At 50.7% G+C, this 16,460-nt stretch overlaps 5 protein-coding genes across 5 annotated transcripts; 4 read left to right on the top strand and 1 right to left on the bottom strand.

The window, feature by feature from the left end:
- Window positions 1-1,074: 1,074 nt before the first annotated feature.
- On the top strand, window positions 1,075-1,632 carry STEHIDRAFT_44898 (uncharacterized protein; the record flags this gene model as incomplete). The annotated part of the gene is made up of 1 exon (XM_007307695.1): window positions 1,075-1,632. A coding segment is annotated over one exon (558 nt), but the record flags the coding sequence as incomplete, so codon positions are not given.
- Window positions 1,633-1,749: 117 nt separating this feature from the next.
- STEHIDRAFT_63968 (uncharacterized protein) lies at window positions 1,750-2,646 on the top strand (the record flags this gene model as incomplete). The annotated part of the gene is made up of 1 exon (XM_007307736.1): window positions 1,750-2,646. One exon carries the CDS (start codon window positions 1,750-1,752, stop codon window positions 2,644-2,646), a length of 897 nt encoding a protein of 298 aa, XP_007307798.1.
- A 99-nt stretch (window positions 2,647-2,745) lies between these two features.
- Window positions 2,746-2,913, top strand: STEHIDRAFT_41504 (uncharacterized protein; the record flags this gene model as incomplete). The annotated part of the gene is made up of 1 exon (XM_007307689.1): window positions 2,746-2,913. A coding segment is annotated over one exon (168 nt), but the record flags the coding sequence as incomplete, so codon positions are not given.
- Window positions 2,914-9,718: 6,805 nt separating this feature from the next.
- Window positions 9,719-10,379, top strand: STEHIDRAFT_64420 (uncharacterized protein; the record flags this gene model as incomplete). The annotated part of the gene is made up of 2 exons (XM_007307781.1): window positions 9,719-9,928; window positions 9,987-10,379. The coding sequence occupies 2 exons, from the start codon at window positions 9,719-9,721 to the stop codon at window positions 10,377-10,379; spliced, it is 603 nt and encodes a 200-aa protein (XP_007307843.1).
- A 1,204-nt stretch (window positions 10,380-11,583) lies between these two features.
- STEHIDRAFT_124248 (uncharacterized protein) lies at window positions 11,584-15,288 on the bottom strand. The gene is made up of 15 exons (XM_007308055.1): window positions 15,038-15,288; window positions 14,822-14,916; window positions 14,734-14,764; window positions 14,441-14,674; window positions 14,213-14,379; window positions 14,095-14,158; window positions 13,998-14,038; window positions 13,709-13,941; window positions 13,448-13,646; window positions 13,243-13,382; window positions 13,058-13,177; window positions 12,795-12,993; window positions 12,564-12,728; window positions 12,218-12,500; window positions 11,584-12,140 (listed from the first exon to the last, which is right to left on the bottom strand). Exons 1-15 carry the CDS (start codon window positions 15,245-15,247, stop codon window positions 12,030-12,032), a joined length of 2,292 nt encoding a protein of 763 aa, XP_007308117.1. The 5' UTR covers window positions 15,248-15,288; the 3' UTR covers window positions 11,584-12,029.
- Between the last annotated feature and the right edge of the window lie 1,172 nt (window positions 15,289-16,460).

Below are 16,460 nucleotides of genomic sequence, written 5' to 3'. Positions count from 1 at the left end.
AAACAATGCAGTCAGGCGTCGGAGAAAGAAAATAAATGGCCTCAGCCGCCACCGATATCGGGAAATCTGCAGCCCTGTTTGGTCCGCACGCCGATGGTACCTCGCGGGCGACCAGGCCCTTTGGTCCGCACTACGGATCGGACAAAGGCTGATTTTTGGGCCAAAAATTGTCGCACCAGGATGGGACCTCCTTCGGGATATGCAGGGGTCCTGTGAGTTCTTGTGGCACCGATGGCTCTGCCGGCCGTCTCCGGCCGTGAACCTTGTTTTATTGAGCGTCGTCCATCATCTTTCGCCATCGATCAACGTCTACATGGGTCTCTTTTCCACCTTTCTGTCTTTCACCTCTACCTCGAACTGACCTCGAAAGACACATACCATCTCTATCTGGATGTCTCCGCACAAGGCTCGGTCTGCCAGACCGGGCACACGCGTTTGCCGTTGTCGCCCTTCGTGCCACGCACCACGTTCTCAGCGCACGAGATACCGCCACTATAAAAGGGTCGTTGAAGAGGGCGACGACTCTGATTTACAGTCATCAGTCACTGATGACTTGGATCGCAGCTCGGATGGTGGTGATAGCACTGAGAACCAATTCGCTTCACATCCTGCCCATGACGATCACAGTAATTCATCCCATCAGGTGGACATCATCACGAATGATTTGACCTTTGACCAACCTCCTTGTTCACGTTCCATATCACCATCTCTTGATAATGAGCTGCACCAGCTCTACGGTGACGACAATATGGCAGCCGGTGATGATATCTCAGAGGATGATCTCACCGATCAACTAGACCGTCTCTCGACTCTTCCCTCACGCGTACTGCAGTATCAACCTGACGCTTCCTGCTCTGATTCTGACCCTGCTGATGACTCGGACAACTCTGAACCTTATGAATCTGGTGATCACCTTCCTTTTGACTACCACAAGGGCCTGTATGAGTTGAAAACTGAGCTTGACTTGTACTTGGCCAATGACGCACGCGAAGATACAGCACAATTTGGTAGGATATACTTTTTCATTATGGGAGGGTGTCATTCTTGTTTACTTAGTACTTTGCAGGTATTCCAGAATTGACTGAGAGTGATATAGATGATATACGTGCATTTGCGCTCAAATACTTTGGCGAGATGCCCCGACGCCTATTTCAGCAGATGCGAAATATCTTTCATCACAAGATGGACATTAACTCAGAATATGTCATTCTGCATCGTATAGCCATCCTCAGCCAGATTGAGCCGAAGTGGTACGATTGCTGTTCAAACTCGTGCCTTTGCTTTGTTGGAGAGTGGGCAAAGTTGACGACTTGTCCCTACTGCCAATCACCACGCTATGATGCTTCACAGAGACCTGCATCCCAGTTTTGCTATATTCCTATCATCCCTCGACTGCAGGCACTCTTCAGTCGTCCGCACATGGCTGATCTTATGCTTTATCGTGATCGCTTTGAGCCAACTCCTAATGGTGGCACACGAGACTATTTTGATGGTGATGGCTATTCTAAGCTACGAGATGCCTACGTTGTAATTGATGGCATAGAGCAGCCATACAAGTATTTCAACCAACCTACTGATATTGCATTTTGTGTCAGTGGGGACGGTTTCCGCTTGTTTAACAATTGGAAGAAAGGGCCATCGGCAATCCCATTTCTTATACAGATCCTGAATCTACCACCGACTATCCGCACTCACATTGAGCATGCAATCTGTTTTGGTGTAATTCCTCCACCGAAGCAACCTCGCAATATGCATTCATTTCTCATTCCCTTTGATGAAGAATGTGTTGAACTTGCCAAAGGCATTCCAACCTGGAATGCTTCCTCACGACAAGAGTTTCTGCTACGAGCATATGCTACCCTTGGTGCTGCAGACATCCTCATGATCGAAAAAATGCTTGATATGAAAGGCCACAATGCTATTGTGCCTTGCCGTTCCTGCGAGATCCATGGTGTACGTGACATTGAAGGAGGAGGAAAGACCTATTATTATCCTCTTACTCCTCCCGGGGCAACCCAACAGAAGTATGATCCTCGAAATCTTCCTCTCCGCACCCATGAGGACTGGCAATCCGCAGTTGATGAGATACAATCTGTACCTGCACATCAAAGTACAGCTCGCAATCGCGCTGCGATGCGTCTAGGGATCAAAGGCATGCCTGTGCTAGGTCGCCGTGTACAGTCCATTGACTATGCTCGCTCATTTTCATGGGAGTTTCTACACCTCTTTTTTGAGAATCTCTTCCCAAACATGGTGATGATGTGGAAGGGTGAATACCGCAATCTTGACTCCGGAACCCAGAACTACATCATAGTCCGCTCAAACTGGGAGAAGATCGGAGCTGAAACCGCTGCTTGTGTTTCTCATATTCCATCTGAATTTGTTCGTGTTCTTCACAACATACATACAGAGCAGAGTGCTTTTACTGCAGAGTCGTGGTCTTTTTGGATGATCCACATCGCTCCCATTGTCTTGAAAGGCCGCTTCCCAGATGATAAGTTTTATGACCACTTCATGGACCTTGTCAAGATTGCTAGACGGTGTCTAAAGTGGGATCTTAGCAGCAATGAAAAGATGGAGCTCCGTGAGGATATTGTGAGATGGGTGGAATTCTACGAAAGGTATGTCTTGATGTCTCTGACATAAGTACCCAACTTGTTTCTTTCTCAATACTGATTCAATCACAGATACTACTACCAGTTTAACTCTGATCGTCTTCCCGCATGCAACCTCATCATTCATGGCCTTCTCCATGTTGTTGATGACATTGAACACAATGGTCCTGTATGGGTGACATGGACATTCTTCATGGAAAGATTCTGTGGTATTCTCAAACGTAAAATCCGGCAGAAAAGCAACCCGAGAGGCACATTAAACCAACACATTTTAGATATGGCCTATGTTCAACAGCTCTCGACCCGGTTTGAAGGGCTAGATGACATCTTGGAGATGGAGGATACACCTGACATTTCTCGCTTTGAGAACATTGTACCTGGCTGTAAGTCTGATATTGTATTTGCTGTCTCATTGAAATTTAAATTATTCACATTTTAGATCCTGTCAGCATATTGGGCTCTCCTCATCAAAGAACATATGAGCCCAGCATTGATATCCGCATCAGGATTGCCAAGTATCTTTCTGAGATAATTACTCCTGGAAAGCCACGTAACCATATCCTTTCCAAGCTTCCGGGAGTCATGAGTTTGTGGGGGAGAGTGAGAATAGCGAGTAGCGGACAGTCCATCTGTGCAAGATGGGCGATGGGGCGACGAGGAAACAGGGAGCGTGATCGGTCGTATATCCGGGTATTTTTATTCTTGCATTTCTGTGATATTGAGTACTTACTCACCTTGTTTTTAATAGTATGAGCTTATGGTCAAAAGTCCAATAACACGGCAGAGGCCACGCAATCAGTCTCAACACACTGAAGTCCCAGAGATCCGAGCAGTGTTCTACGGACGCCTTGAAGAGATCATAGAATGCCAACTTCCTTCCGACGATTTCTGGGGCACCTTATCAGATCGGATACTTCTATTTGCACTCATCACGCCAATCTCCACCAACGGTGATGATGCCACTGAGAAGGTAGTATTTCATCGTGAACAGGACTTCACTGCACCTATTGTGGTGGACCTACGCACTATACAAGGTCCTATTGGACGTGTCAAAAAAGGAGCACACTGGGGACTTGTAGATATTAGTGCTCAATATGCTCGGACAATTTTCACCGAGGCGGCTTCTTGATGTACTGTATTATTTTGTGTAGATTTCTGAGCGGCGCCACACAGGCTATTCCAAGCCATCCATATTTGCCTACTTTGTGTGAATCTCAGGCCATGCTGATATTGTTTTTGTGTTCACACTTCACCAATCTACCACATGTAGTACATAAGTCGAATCTGGATACTACGGCGAGATTAGAGGAAACAGTCCTCCGTAGGTGATGGGTGCCACTTCATATAGCGTGCCACAGTGGCAAAAGCAGTCCGTGGCACCACGTGATATGTTGAAAAAGGCTTCGAGCATCGCGTCCAACCAGTCGTGTCGTTTTTGCCTCCATCAGCAAAGTCGGTTTCGCGCCGTAGGGCCTCATGCCACCCACCATCCCATTCACCACTTCATCATCTCATTCTATCACCCGACCAAACGACCAGCGAACCAACGAGCGCGAGAAAGCCAAGGCACATCGTGGTCCTGTTCTCACCACGAATGGCCAGTTGATTCCGAAACCAAAAGGAGAGCCTGGGCGATCTCCTAATGGTGTATCTCGTCGCGGATATCATTTGGAGACAGAGATGAGGTTGAACTCGGAACGCGGTTCGCGATATGTTGCAAGGTTGCGGGTCAGTACTTCCTTCCACACCTTATTCATATAGAGGACGACTGAGAAAGTATTTGGATAGCGCCAAATTCACCTCGCTGCATATCAGTTTCTGGAACTGGGTCGGACCTGGCGTGATCAAGACATTTTTTCCCGATCTAGAGCCATGCTAGATGTATGTTTCGATCATCTCCTCCCTGATGTAGAGTATTACCAATGCTCAAACAACATACAGGTCATCGTGAAACTTCCGTGGGTCAAGCAGTATGAACGTGCCTGGCCAGTCGAGGCGATGCTCAAAATATACCTGTTCAACGCTAGTCGGAGAGGGCAGAAAGAGTCTGACAGTAGTGACGACGACGAGAGTGAGAGAGAGGATGTTGCTAAGTCGTGAGTCTGTTCATATAGTCTAAACTTTATCTTGTGCCTTCTCAACACTAGATGAAGGGTGGACGGTGAAGTAGAAGATGGAGAGGGGTGGACTGGTTTTGCTCATGACGGGGAGGAAGAGTGGACGGGTTTTGGCAGCGCGCCACAGTTGTTTCACACACAACCGAATCACAGAGTGGAGAAGCGCCAGGTATTTACTTTCCGTCAAAATACTATCTCCATGCACTTATCGCGCACCAAGCGCAATCAGAGACGTCAAGCAGTTCCCCAAGATCTCGCGCCAAAATTACCAATGCAGAAAGATTCAAAGGTTCTGTGTATCTGTATCTGTCGGACTCCATTCCGCTGACCTCCATTTATAATGTCGTTGTCTCTTCTAGAGCACGAGTTTGATGCGGAAACGCAGGGAGATTCATAAGATCAAAGCGGTAAGAGAATCTCTTGCCTTGGTGACGCTATTGTGACCGGAGGGATTCACATCTATTCAGTGTACTCTAGGTTTGCGCACCGGCCAGAGGCCGGAGAGTAATGTACGTTCAGCATCACTGTGAGAGTTGACTATGCTCATCAGGCTTTCATGGCTTTGGACAGGGCGATACTAGTCGTCTGCGATCACTCTGGAGAGCTGCATTACCGGCACGTGGACAGAAGGCGAGTTCATATCCTGTCTCCTTTACATGCATCGCTGACTCTGGTATCTCTAGAGATCCTTTCAGGAGGTTCAGGGAAGATCTCAAGAAGATCAGCCTGAGCTACCTCCGAGACAACGGCGTAAACAGGTAAGTCGTGAAACTCTCACAGTATCTTCGGAGCTCGTACTTAGGCTCTGCTTTCACAGGCATCGCATTCTGAAATGCCGAGCTCTGACACGACGGACTCAGACGATGTCCCTTTGAAGGATATCGTCAATATCCCTTCAAGTTCCAGAAAGCGCACTCCAGCTAATGTAGGAAGTTTTTGGTGACCTGTTATTAGTTATTGGCGCTGAAATTGGTTCTCTCTCACCTCTTTATAGGCCGCTCTCTCGAAACAAATACCAACGCGACCTGATCCGCGATCTGCGACGGAGCCCACCGTCCGTCAAACGCGCTCGCAGGTACGTGTTCACTATGTTCATACTATAACTAGATTCCGACATCAGTCTTTAGACACGAGCTGCGCGATTGCAACAACAGCCTCCAAATGAACTTGCGCGTGAAAGCCGACCGAAACCTCGCCGAAGACGCGTTATTATGAGCGACGAGGAAGATGAAGAGGATCAAAATTTGCCCAAACAACAGCCTTCACCAGTACGAGCCAGCCATCACCCCAACGCCCGTATCGCTCCGGTTAGCGCCACAGCAAGGAAGAAGGACGCTCGCCTCGGTTTGCGAACCATTGGATCACCCCGACAGCCTCTCGCTACCGCCACCGCACCCGCCGAGACTTCGAAGTTAACAAGGGCCAATGGCGTCGCAAATGGAAGTGCGAGAGCAAGAGGAAAGGGTGTGGCGATGAATGGAGAAAAGGAGGCGGCAAAGGGTAGGGTGGCGGTGAGGGAACGGAAGTTGGCAACGGGAAAGGAGGCTTTGACTGTGGGTGGAGAGGTGATGGGGACGCGGAACGAGGTAGCTGCAAGAGAGGAGGTGTTAGCGCAAGTTAGACATGATGCAAGCGGGACACTAGATGTGGAGAAGGCGACTAGGAAGCAGCGTACGACGAGACGCACGAAAGAGGTTCCAGGGGGAAGTCGTGATGTGTCTGGAGAGAATACCGATGCGGGTGCTGAAGAGATGGTGGCGACGGTGAAGGCGAAGGCGAAGGCGAAGGCGAAGGAAGTGGTAACCCAGGGGAAGGATGTGTCAACACAGCGCATAATGGCGACAAAGGGCAAGAACACGGCTCCACTCGAGAAGGAGACACGGTCCATGGATGAAGATGGTGGCAACGTCGACAAAAATGTTGACAACTTCGACGAAGACGGTGGCGATGTCGCCGACGAGGACGAGCACGTCGAGGTGTGTTAACTCATGCATCAACAGCGTATCGTGGTGCTCACAAATTCTTTTAGTGTACGCGCTCCACTAAGAAGATAATCACGAACGATATCGTCCGAAATGGGCATGTCGCAGGGACTTTACCTTCGACTGTGATTATACTCCAACCACATCCTGATATACAGCTTAAACTAACGGTTTGCTCCTTTCGTGTAGCCTCGCGCTAATCCAGAAGAGCGTCGTCGGCCGGCTCAGTTCCCTTCTATCTCACCTCCCTGGGCGGAAGACCACAGGCCTCCTAGTTCTCCGTTACCATCTCCCACCTTTGCGTTGCACGCAAAGCGTGGCCTTCCAGTGTCTGATGAATTCAGCGATGACTCGGACAAAGATAGTGGATGTCCGTGTGGCGATTGTGTCATTCCACTTTGTCCATCCACACCCGTCCGTCAGCTGTTAGAAAGATGGGACACTTGTCGTGCACGCGAGCGCGATCGCGGCGACATACAGAGCTGTCTTGCTCTTCTGGCCGCAGAGAAAGATCTCTGCAGCAGGCTTCATTTTGAACAGTTGCACTGGCCTCGAGGGCAGAGCAAGGGGTGGCCCACTGAGCTTGATCCTCATGCTCTCCTTGAGAATGCGACCAGCGAGAGTAGGAAGCTCCGCGATCTCTTTATTGTGGATCAGCCCTCAGATAGTGTAGTGTGGCAGATGCTGTGCGACAACTACTCGCCTCAGCAGATGGCAGAGGGCTTTAAGTCAAGGAATACGGATCACGGTGCTATCACCTTTGGCATCTCGTACCCCGGCTTGTACGCATGTCTCCTTCTCTCGCGATCACCCATCTGCTCGACCGTGCTATTCGTCTAAGAACATTGATTGACTCCTTATTTGGCAGCTACGGTGACGTCGGGAAGCTCCTTCTCGAGGGCATCATTAATGATGTCACCCACGACGAATGGTTCTCTGAAGCCTTTCTCGACGCTATCAAGCCTGTGACGCAAGAAGTTTTCCGAGCCTATGTGCTCATACCAGAACTTGTGAACCGCTTGATAATGCGTGACGGGTTCGCCGCGAGTGTTGCTGAAGCCAACGACATCCGACTCGATAGCGTTGAATACGGAAAGGCGCAGTTCAGTGTAGTGGACGAGGACGATGATACGCCATCTCATGCGACACGCTTGCAGGCTGGAAGGGCCATTCGTCAGTTTCAGAAGCAAATCCTCGGAGAGGTACGATAAGGGTACATGCCGCGGCTGATTGACAACGCTAAAGAATGTTGGCCGTCAGAGACATGGTCGAATGAACAGACCTGCTCAAAGCACAGAGCAATCCAAGGCATCCGCAGAATTCTCCACGGTTCGTTTGTCTTTCTTGATCACGTCTTTTCTGCTCTTGCTCAATTTGATGGTTCATTTTTAGTTGCGTACTATGCCTCGTCCTGTACCAAAACCTATCAAGGTGCAGAAGCCCAGCCATCCCCCATCGGTTTGTATTGTTACCATTTGTATTCAATGCCTTCGGTTTTACTTACTCGCTGTCTCGTCAGGTTCAAGTATTACCATCATCACCATCACCGTCCGCTCCTCCTGCATCGTCATCGGCTCCTCTCACATCATCGTCAGCTCGTCCCGCATCATCATCGGCTCCTCTCGCATCGTCGTCAGCTCGTCCCGCATCGTCGTTGGCTCCTCTCGCGTCACCATCTGCTCCTCTCGATGACGCTGCAAAGTATAACAGCACACATAAGCCAGACAATGTAAGTATTCTTGCCTCTTACTGTGTTACATGTCTCGACTCATTTCTTTTCATCGAGCAGGCTGTTCGTCTTCGTAGGTCTCATCGTCAAGGTAGAAAGAAACCGACATCGACACTCTAGATTTATTGGTTGTCTATCTCGCATCTATTATTACTTTTGCCTCGTTCGACACATATTGTTGCCTGGATTTGATTGCAGATTGCTCACGTCTACTAGATACTATTTCTTGACCTTCACACTGCTACATTTCTATCCGTATTCTACCTCTTCCTCACTATCCTATGATTCTTCTTGCACATAATCATACAGTGACTTACGCTACATACATACCATACATAATACCGTGTCATTCAGCCGGACCTAATACTACTGTACAAGCCTGTAATGAAGTACTGGATGCCCCCGCTCAAATTCCCGGAAAACCCGTGGCCAGCTACAAGGTAATCCTATCACTCGGCATAGGAAAGTGTGGTACACATGTACTGGGAAACCCGGTAGAGTATTACAGGATTAACCGGTAAGAAGTGTCAAAAAGTACTGGAGCATCCTGTGTTTTTTGCAGGGATCTCCAGTGCTCGACCACTGGATATGACAGTACTATACCGGTACGTAATACAGGGTTTTCCTGTGAAAACAGCACAGGATTTCTATGTACGAAACACTGGCGATACTTCCCGCAGTGATGCGTAGGGAGATTACGCTACTGGACGGGAAATAGGCGTACCTAAAGACAACAACAAGGGAGCCCCGGTGGCGCTGAGTACAGGTACAAGCGCTACATGGCTGCATTGGCTCGTTTCATGAACAATAATGAACTCCTGGGCGAAAAATCATCACAACCTGAAGTGTATCGCATGATCTCAGACACTGGATCTTCAAGTCGTTAGTTGAAACAAGTCCAGTCAGCTCTGGAGGTACTACGTTCCGACTTGTTGGCAGAGAGAGGGCCACCAGTGCAGGCCGCCTGCAGCCTGAGGACATAGTAGGAGTGGTTAGACTTGACGAACCTAGGCCTCAAGCTCAAGGTCCGATCATCCACTGGTCGGTCCGCTGGCAGTTGGTGGCCAAAAAGCCCAAGGCCTGCACCAAACTGCCGGGGACGGCTTGTTCCGAAGAATCTTATTGTTGTCCTCGAGCCCGGCTGGCTTTCGCCATCGACCTTGAAACCGAGCTTTGTTCCGTTTTCGACAGTATGTGCAGCTTATATACTCGCCTTTATGGCAAACAGAGCCTTTGACTTCTTGAAGTCAACATCCTTAAGCTCGCTAGGTCTCAATGGTTCATCAACGGCGTCGCACGTACTGCCAGTGGCATGGCCCCGATTCTGATGACGCGGATGATTTATTATGCTTCTGCCCTTTCTTGACGTGTTATTTTGCCTTCTCTCTCGACCATATAGCCTCAGTCGACTTCTTAGATGACCCGGAGGCTACTTCCGCTGCACAGAAAATCAATGGTGGAACCTACATCGGCTTGGCTGAACGCGTGAGTCAACAATAACGTTCTTCACAGCGAGTGACTCATCATTCTCTATGATCAACAGACACTGGACTTGCCTTTACCCGACCGCCCACTTCACAGAATGCGTATACGTCTTCTCAGCCAGGGTTTGCCGTCAGGAGAAGACCTTGAGCGACGATGCGTTCAGGCGGCGATGTGTTTGCCCATCTCTCCTGCTACTCAACATCCGACCGGGAGACTACCGGTTATTCCTTCCAAACCATTCCCATGGGATAACATTTACCATCATTCACCGATGTTCACTATTCTTCGCATACCTACTCGCACGCAGGATTACTCTGCTGCGATTTTCTCCAGTCACCAGGACATGAGTCGCTTGCGCAGGGCTTGGAACGAGGATGAGACGGAGCGTAAAGCCCTACTGGAGGCAGCCCAGTTTTACAATGTGGACGGTATGCTTTTGTACCCAGATTGAGCTCATTCAAGGGCTCAATAATATTTCTTCCGCTCTGTACCACTAGACGCCTATCCCTATCCTTTCAGAGGCCTCAATGCATACAAGTATTACAAGGGGGTAAGAACCGATGACGCACCTCCGCCGATCACCCTCATTCAGGAACAAGACGAAGACGACCACGAATCTGAGGCCTCTGAGCACATTTCCGTCCACAGCGACGCCGAGAGCGAGGAATCCGCCAACTCCGAAGTCGACGCCGTCAACAACGTCTTCCTCCGAGCCATGTTCGACGGGAACACCCCGGAGGCCCAGATCATACCTATAACAGGGAGACCGGAGTATGACTTATCGAAGGTAGAAGCGGTGACCGATCCACGTTTCCTGTTCGAAGAAATCGCGGCTTTGACGAAGTGCGTCTCAAATTTCGCCTCTGATCATTTGCCATTCACTGAACCCTAAGACTCGTCAGGATACGATTGGATTCGCAGGCTCGTGCTGAAGCACGTTTCAAGGAGCTGGAGCAGGAGCGACTTGCGTCGTTGTCTCAGCCCTCCAAACCTGCCACCAGCCCCGAACCTAAGAAGCCCATAGGTACGCACACACTCTTTTACAGACTCATCGCGGGCCCCGCTGACGCTTGGTGTCCCAGGGCTATGGCCGCTTTCGCTTGCCTCTCGGTTGATCTGTATCGGTCCTCGTCGTTGCAAAACCGAACCATCAGACGGCGACAAAGCTCGTGCGCATCCACTACACTGACAGTCTCGAGCTCCTTCTAATATTCTTCATGATCTGACCAACAGTCGAGACTGGTTCTCAAGGCCATATAAGTTCACTGTCGCAACGCGCGAAAAGACCGTTCCGATTCCTGAGCTCACTCTTCACCACGCGCTGGAGAGCTCGTAGATCTCCCACGTAATACTATATCGTTATGCACTCTCATCTCCTGACTATGCCTTGTATTCTCCATGCTATCCGCCTTCGGTTTACCCATGTAGCCTGTACCTATTTACGCTGCATTTTGCATAATCACGGCCAACTAATGGCTACCTTTCCTCGCGTCTAAGCACACAACTTGCACCAGGCGTCGGTCCAACAACAATAAATCAAGAAAGACATGGATTCATAATAAACACTGAACAACCAACATATCGACATGGAATACCTGAATGGAAGTCAATATATCAGAACATGACAAAACGCTGAGGGAATTGATTATATTACGAACGGACTCCGAGACCAAGAAATCGTGCAGTGCTGCAACGACACCATACGTGGAACAAAGCGACCTATTGCGACGAGGCTGGAGATGCATAGGAAGGATTCCGGAATACCAACAAGATATAGACCAGAACCAAGGAACGAAATCAAACGAGAACCATACAAATGCACGTAAGTATATACATACGCCCGAAGACCCGACATTCATACACATAACACACTCATCCAAACCCAACCACTCTCAACCTGACCATACCATACCACATCCATACCAGCCTCATCCGATTCACGAAGTCGCGATCACCACTTCATTTAACCTACATCCACCCAAAAGGCGGCGGCGCGAAAAGCGAAAAACGGGTACAGTACACCGAGCGGAAAAATCAAAAGAAAGAAGAAAGACTATACATTAGCACAAGACCGTTCGGAACGAGGGAGCACAAACAAAGGTCACCACGCCTCAGGCATCGGAGCGAATTCGCCCGGCCAGCCGCTCGCCCGGTTCAAGTTCATGAAGATCCCGTCAAGCCCATTCAGCGGAAGTCCCAAATCAGTGAGGTTCTACGAACGCATCGATAAGAAGGGCCCATTAGCACATACGGCGGGGAGCGCAAGGGAGGATGAGGAAAGCGACGTACCTGCTCTTGCAACCAAACCGGGATATCGCTCGGACTGAAGTTCGCCACCGGATTCCCGGGCCACGGCAGCCCAAGCTCCTCCATGGTGAACGGCGGCGGCGGAGGAACGCCTCCTGGCACACCGCCAGGCCCCTGCTCGACGAACTGCGACGAGAGGACCATGGGTTCCGGACCATTTGGACCACCGTTGTGCATGCCGGGGACGGGGGTAGGAGGCGCGCCTGTGGACATTCCGACTTTGCGGCGGAGATTGGCGAGCATTATGCGCAGGGTGAGGGCATACCTAAGAAGAAAAGGTAATAGCTAAGTTTAAAGAAGTAAACCAGAGGGAGAGTGAGGGACATACCTTTCGGCTGCGACGTCCGACAGGAGTTGGGCAAGCTGCTCGACCTGGGCCGTGATCGCTCCCAAGTCAAGTTCCGAAGGGAATAAGTTCCCCATCTTCAACAAGAACAGACCAGAGAAAGCCGCGGTGACGAGACTATCGTGAACCGCATAGCGAAGCGCCGCTCTATGAAACAAGTAGCCAAAAGTTCAGTGAGATCCGCCTCGAAGGCAAAGTGGCGCTGACACCCACCTGTATTCGTTGGAGGTGAGCAACGCGGAAAGACAATTCATAGCCGCGTCCTTAGCCTGGAACGCAAGCTCGCGCTGTTCAAATGGCATCTTATCCCAAGCGACACCGCGAAGGGCCACACAGACAAGCCAGAGCTTAGCATAGTGAAGTTCGCCGGCGAGGATCTTGCGGAGAAGCGAGTCCGAGTCCATGGTTTGGTCTATCGTAAAAGATCACAATCAGTAATGAAACACACGAAACGAACATAGACCCTGCGAACGTACGGTGCAACTCGTCACAATCCTGCCACCACTTATCGAGCGCCACATTCGCGCGACGGATGAACGCGAGCGTATTATGGTTCACTTGGCCACCCAGGGGCGACAGTGTCTCATGGATTTGAGCTAGAGTAGTTCGATAGCATCAGTCTTGTCCTAGAGGTCAACGAGTATGAAGGGCCAATACTCACTTTTCTGTGCAATAAGCTCGACCTGTGCGATGAGCCGCACGTCTGTCGGTGACGCCAGTGGATGGTTCAACAAGATCCGACAATGCCTGATCGAGTTCTCGTCACGCAAAACGATCGGTCTGCCAGTTCCGAGACTCATCCTTACAGTTACGAAACCAGAGGTCAGGCATGTGGTTTGACCTGTGAAACAATAGAAATAACGTACTGGTGATCGAACCAGTACAGACAAAGCCAGATCCGAGAAGAAACGACTAGATCGCGCTCTTCTTCCTCGGAACGGTTCTTGCCTCCGTCGTCCGCTAGCTTTTCGAGGGCACGATGGAGTCCAAGATCGAGGGCCATACGCATGGCATGGCCACTGGGCAGCCATCCGTTCGTGCTCCAAGCAGCCAACAAAAGCATACCTAACAAAACAAGGGATGGTGAGTCAACCGATGCATGGTGTAGTCTCACAGACGAGACTTGCCTTGAACGGCTTCTTTCCTGACAACAGGTCCGAACAGAGAGGACCGAGCGATCCCTTGGGCCTCTTCGAGGGCTTTGTAGAAAGTAGGGCCTGGAGCATTATTTCCCGCTCTGATCTTACCGGCCACAGCAAGGATGGCATCGAAGGTCCACGGGGAGCGTTCTCGCAAACCTTCGTATGTGTCGTACGACGGATCGAACAGAGGGATGAAGAGATGACACCCGGAAAAGAAACTGAATGAAGGACACGAGGATTAGCCGATGAAAGATTCGCTGGACCTGGAGCTTACATGTGGAATAGCTCTCTGGCTTCTGAGTCTAGCACTAAGCCCTACAATGCAACATTTATTGATATGTGAGCTAGAAGGTATACCACTGTTTGCGTACCTTCTCCACCACATCTGGGAAAGCGTTCCGGGGGATCGGCTCCGCCCGCTTGCGCTTCTTCACTCTGCAGATAAACTTCAGCTACAGCCCGGAGCGTGAATATAATATGGCGACTGACCTTGGCGCAAACGAAGGTACGGATGCGGCCTCTGCAGCTGCGTTCGCAAGCCCCTGAAGAGCCTCGATAGGTGCATTCAAAGTCGAGCGAGGCAATGTGTCTTCCGATTCATCATCCGAGGATGGTGCTGTGCTAGGTACGATACCGTAGGTTGCGTACTTGTGTGGCTGATGCGCGGGAAGACGGTCAGTTTGGAGAATGGTTGGAAGATGGTTGTGAGAGACTTACTGGTGGTGCAAACCCCGGCAATGGAGGAAATGTCTTCTGACCACGGTCATCCGGGGAAGGTCCACCTTCGAAAGGAGTACGAGTATCTGAAAGATTGCTTACATAGCCTGGTCCGTCTCGCATAGGAGGATACTGGGGAGGTTGCATGACACCCATGGGTGGTGGAGGACCCTGTACGGCAGCAAGAATACGGTCCAGTGTGTTCTGCATGCCGATCATCTGGCTTTGCATGACCTGCGCAGACCCTCATGGTCATTGGGGATCAGTGTCACAGGAGTCTGAAGAAGACGTACGACATATTGACCTTCGAGTCGGTTGAGCCTCCTGTCTGGGTCGTCAGGGATGTCGTGGTAGAATTCGTGCGACAATGGGTAGACGTACTCGACGCTGGGCCCAGTGACGAACTGGCCATTTTTCTTCTCTGGTTTTTCGAAGACGCAGGGGGTTCCGCTCAGCTGGCAGCGACGACAGGGAGCCTGTGGGGTAATAGCAAGCCGGGCCGGGGCGGTATGACGGGCCAGGAGGGGGAGGCGGGGTGAGCGGGACGCGTACGGCTGGCGGCTCGTTGGAGTGGATTTGGAGAATCGACGAACTGACCTCTCCCTCACACCTGTTCTTTCCCTTCCGACATGCAGTGCAGGCCCGCGCTCCTCTCTTGGGGATGTTCATCGCGGGAGGCAGGCCCGCCGGCGCGCTCTGGTTCGACATCTCGACGGGGACGGGGTTCAAATTCGTGGAGATCGTTTTCTGTCTCTTAAACTGTGGTTCACCGTAATTCGACACTGTTGTGGACGGCGACAATGACATCGAGCGCGGCGACGAGGATGCGGTGGGGGCTGGCGGCGGCTGGGGCCCGCTGTGGCCGAGCGAGTTGAAGATAAAAACGAAAGGCGCCGTGTGTGGCCGTCCCTTTATTATTCAATTTGTCACGGTCCCCGCCCCATCACTTGACTCAGCCCAGCGTGCTCGTCCCCAACTCGCACAACAAGCTCTCACCGTCGCCGACAGCTCGCTCGCCCTGATTTCCCCTGGCAGCGCCGTTCTCCTGACCTTCAGCTTCTCCAACTCGATTTCAGTGAATTTTTTGCTTGCTTTTCTTTCCACTCTGTTCTCGGTTCTGAGTGCAGCCACCCGAGTAATCCTGCATTTTGTGGCTTCATCTAAGGAACTTCACTACTATCTAGTCTCTGCCAACGGACGCCCGTATGCTTCGGAAGGCTGGCCGAAGATCGCAGGACGTTCTCCTTGTACCCCAATCGGGACATCTGAAGCTATGTATAAACTGGACATTTTCCTCGAAGCTCATGTCACTTATCTCATTGACCGTCCAGAGACCAGCAGCCTCAAGCTTTTCTCTCACTCTACGCCGCAATACCGCGATTTATGTGGCAGCATCTTAAGTACTCCGCGTTCTATACTTACCCCCAAGCCTTTGCTGCACATGCCTCGCGTTCTGATAGAGCTCTTCGATTCCGATTTTGGCTCTCCTTCTGGCTCTTACTTCCACAGCCACCCACGGATACTGCTGGCTAAGCGATGCCGATGGTGTTGATCCTACGGTCACGGTGTCCCTGGTTGAGTGCCTGAGTAGCGGGTGCTAGTGGCTGCTCATCCGGATTATAACCGAACGGTTCTTTCAGGTTGTTCACCATTGGGACTTCTGTGATACCCACGTCGAACTCGCGATGTGGTACGTATGTATAGTTTTCCCACGAGCAGGTACTTCGTGTCAATCGCATTGGCTCAAACGGAGCTAACGGGCCCCGATGCACCTCTTTATCTTCATTCTACTCGTCGTTTTCCATGGGTGACCGCGAACCTTGTCCACTTGTTACGGTGTCCATTTTAGGTTACTCTCTTGTCTTGTATGTATATTGTAGTGCCCTTCATAAACGATTTAATAAACACACAGTCAGCCCTCAATGTATATTGCACACATATTGCCTCTCTTTCACTTGCTACGAGCGAATGTTGAGCAGTGAGCGCCTTCCGCCACCGCCACTCTTCGCCACTCAGACGC

The sequence above is a fragment of the Stereum hirsutum genome, assembly GCF_000264905.1.
Source record: "Stereum hirsutum FP-91666 SS1 unplaced genomic scaffold STEHIscaffold_14, whole genome shotgun sequence".
NCBI classification, from domain to species: Eukaryota; Fungi; Basidiomycota; class Agaricomycetes; order Russulales; family Stereaceae; genus Stereum; species Stereum hirsutum.
Note: the sequence above shows the minus strand (reverse complement) of the source record. Positions and strands in the feature narration are given on the sequence as shown.

What these genes read in the sequence shown, in the direction of transcription:
- STEHIDRAFT_124248 (XM_007308055.1), bottom strand. Translation starts at nt 15,247, where the DNA reads ATGTCATTGTCGCCGTCCACAACAGTGTCGAATTACGGTGAACCACAG. An exon ending in GTCACTGGGCCCAGCGTCGA is followed by an intron (nt 14,765 to 14,821) that starts GTACGTCTACCC and finishes CGACCCAGACAG; the next exon opens with GAGGCTCAACCGACTCGAAG. An exon ending in CGGTTTGGTTGCAAGAGCAG is followed by an intron (nt 12,141 to 12,217) that starts GTACGTCGCTTT and finishes ATGCGTTCGTAG; the next exon opens with AACCTCACTGATTTGGGACT.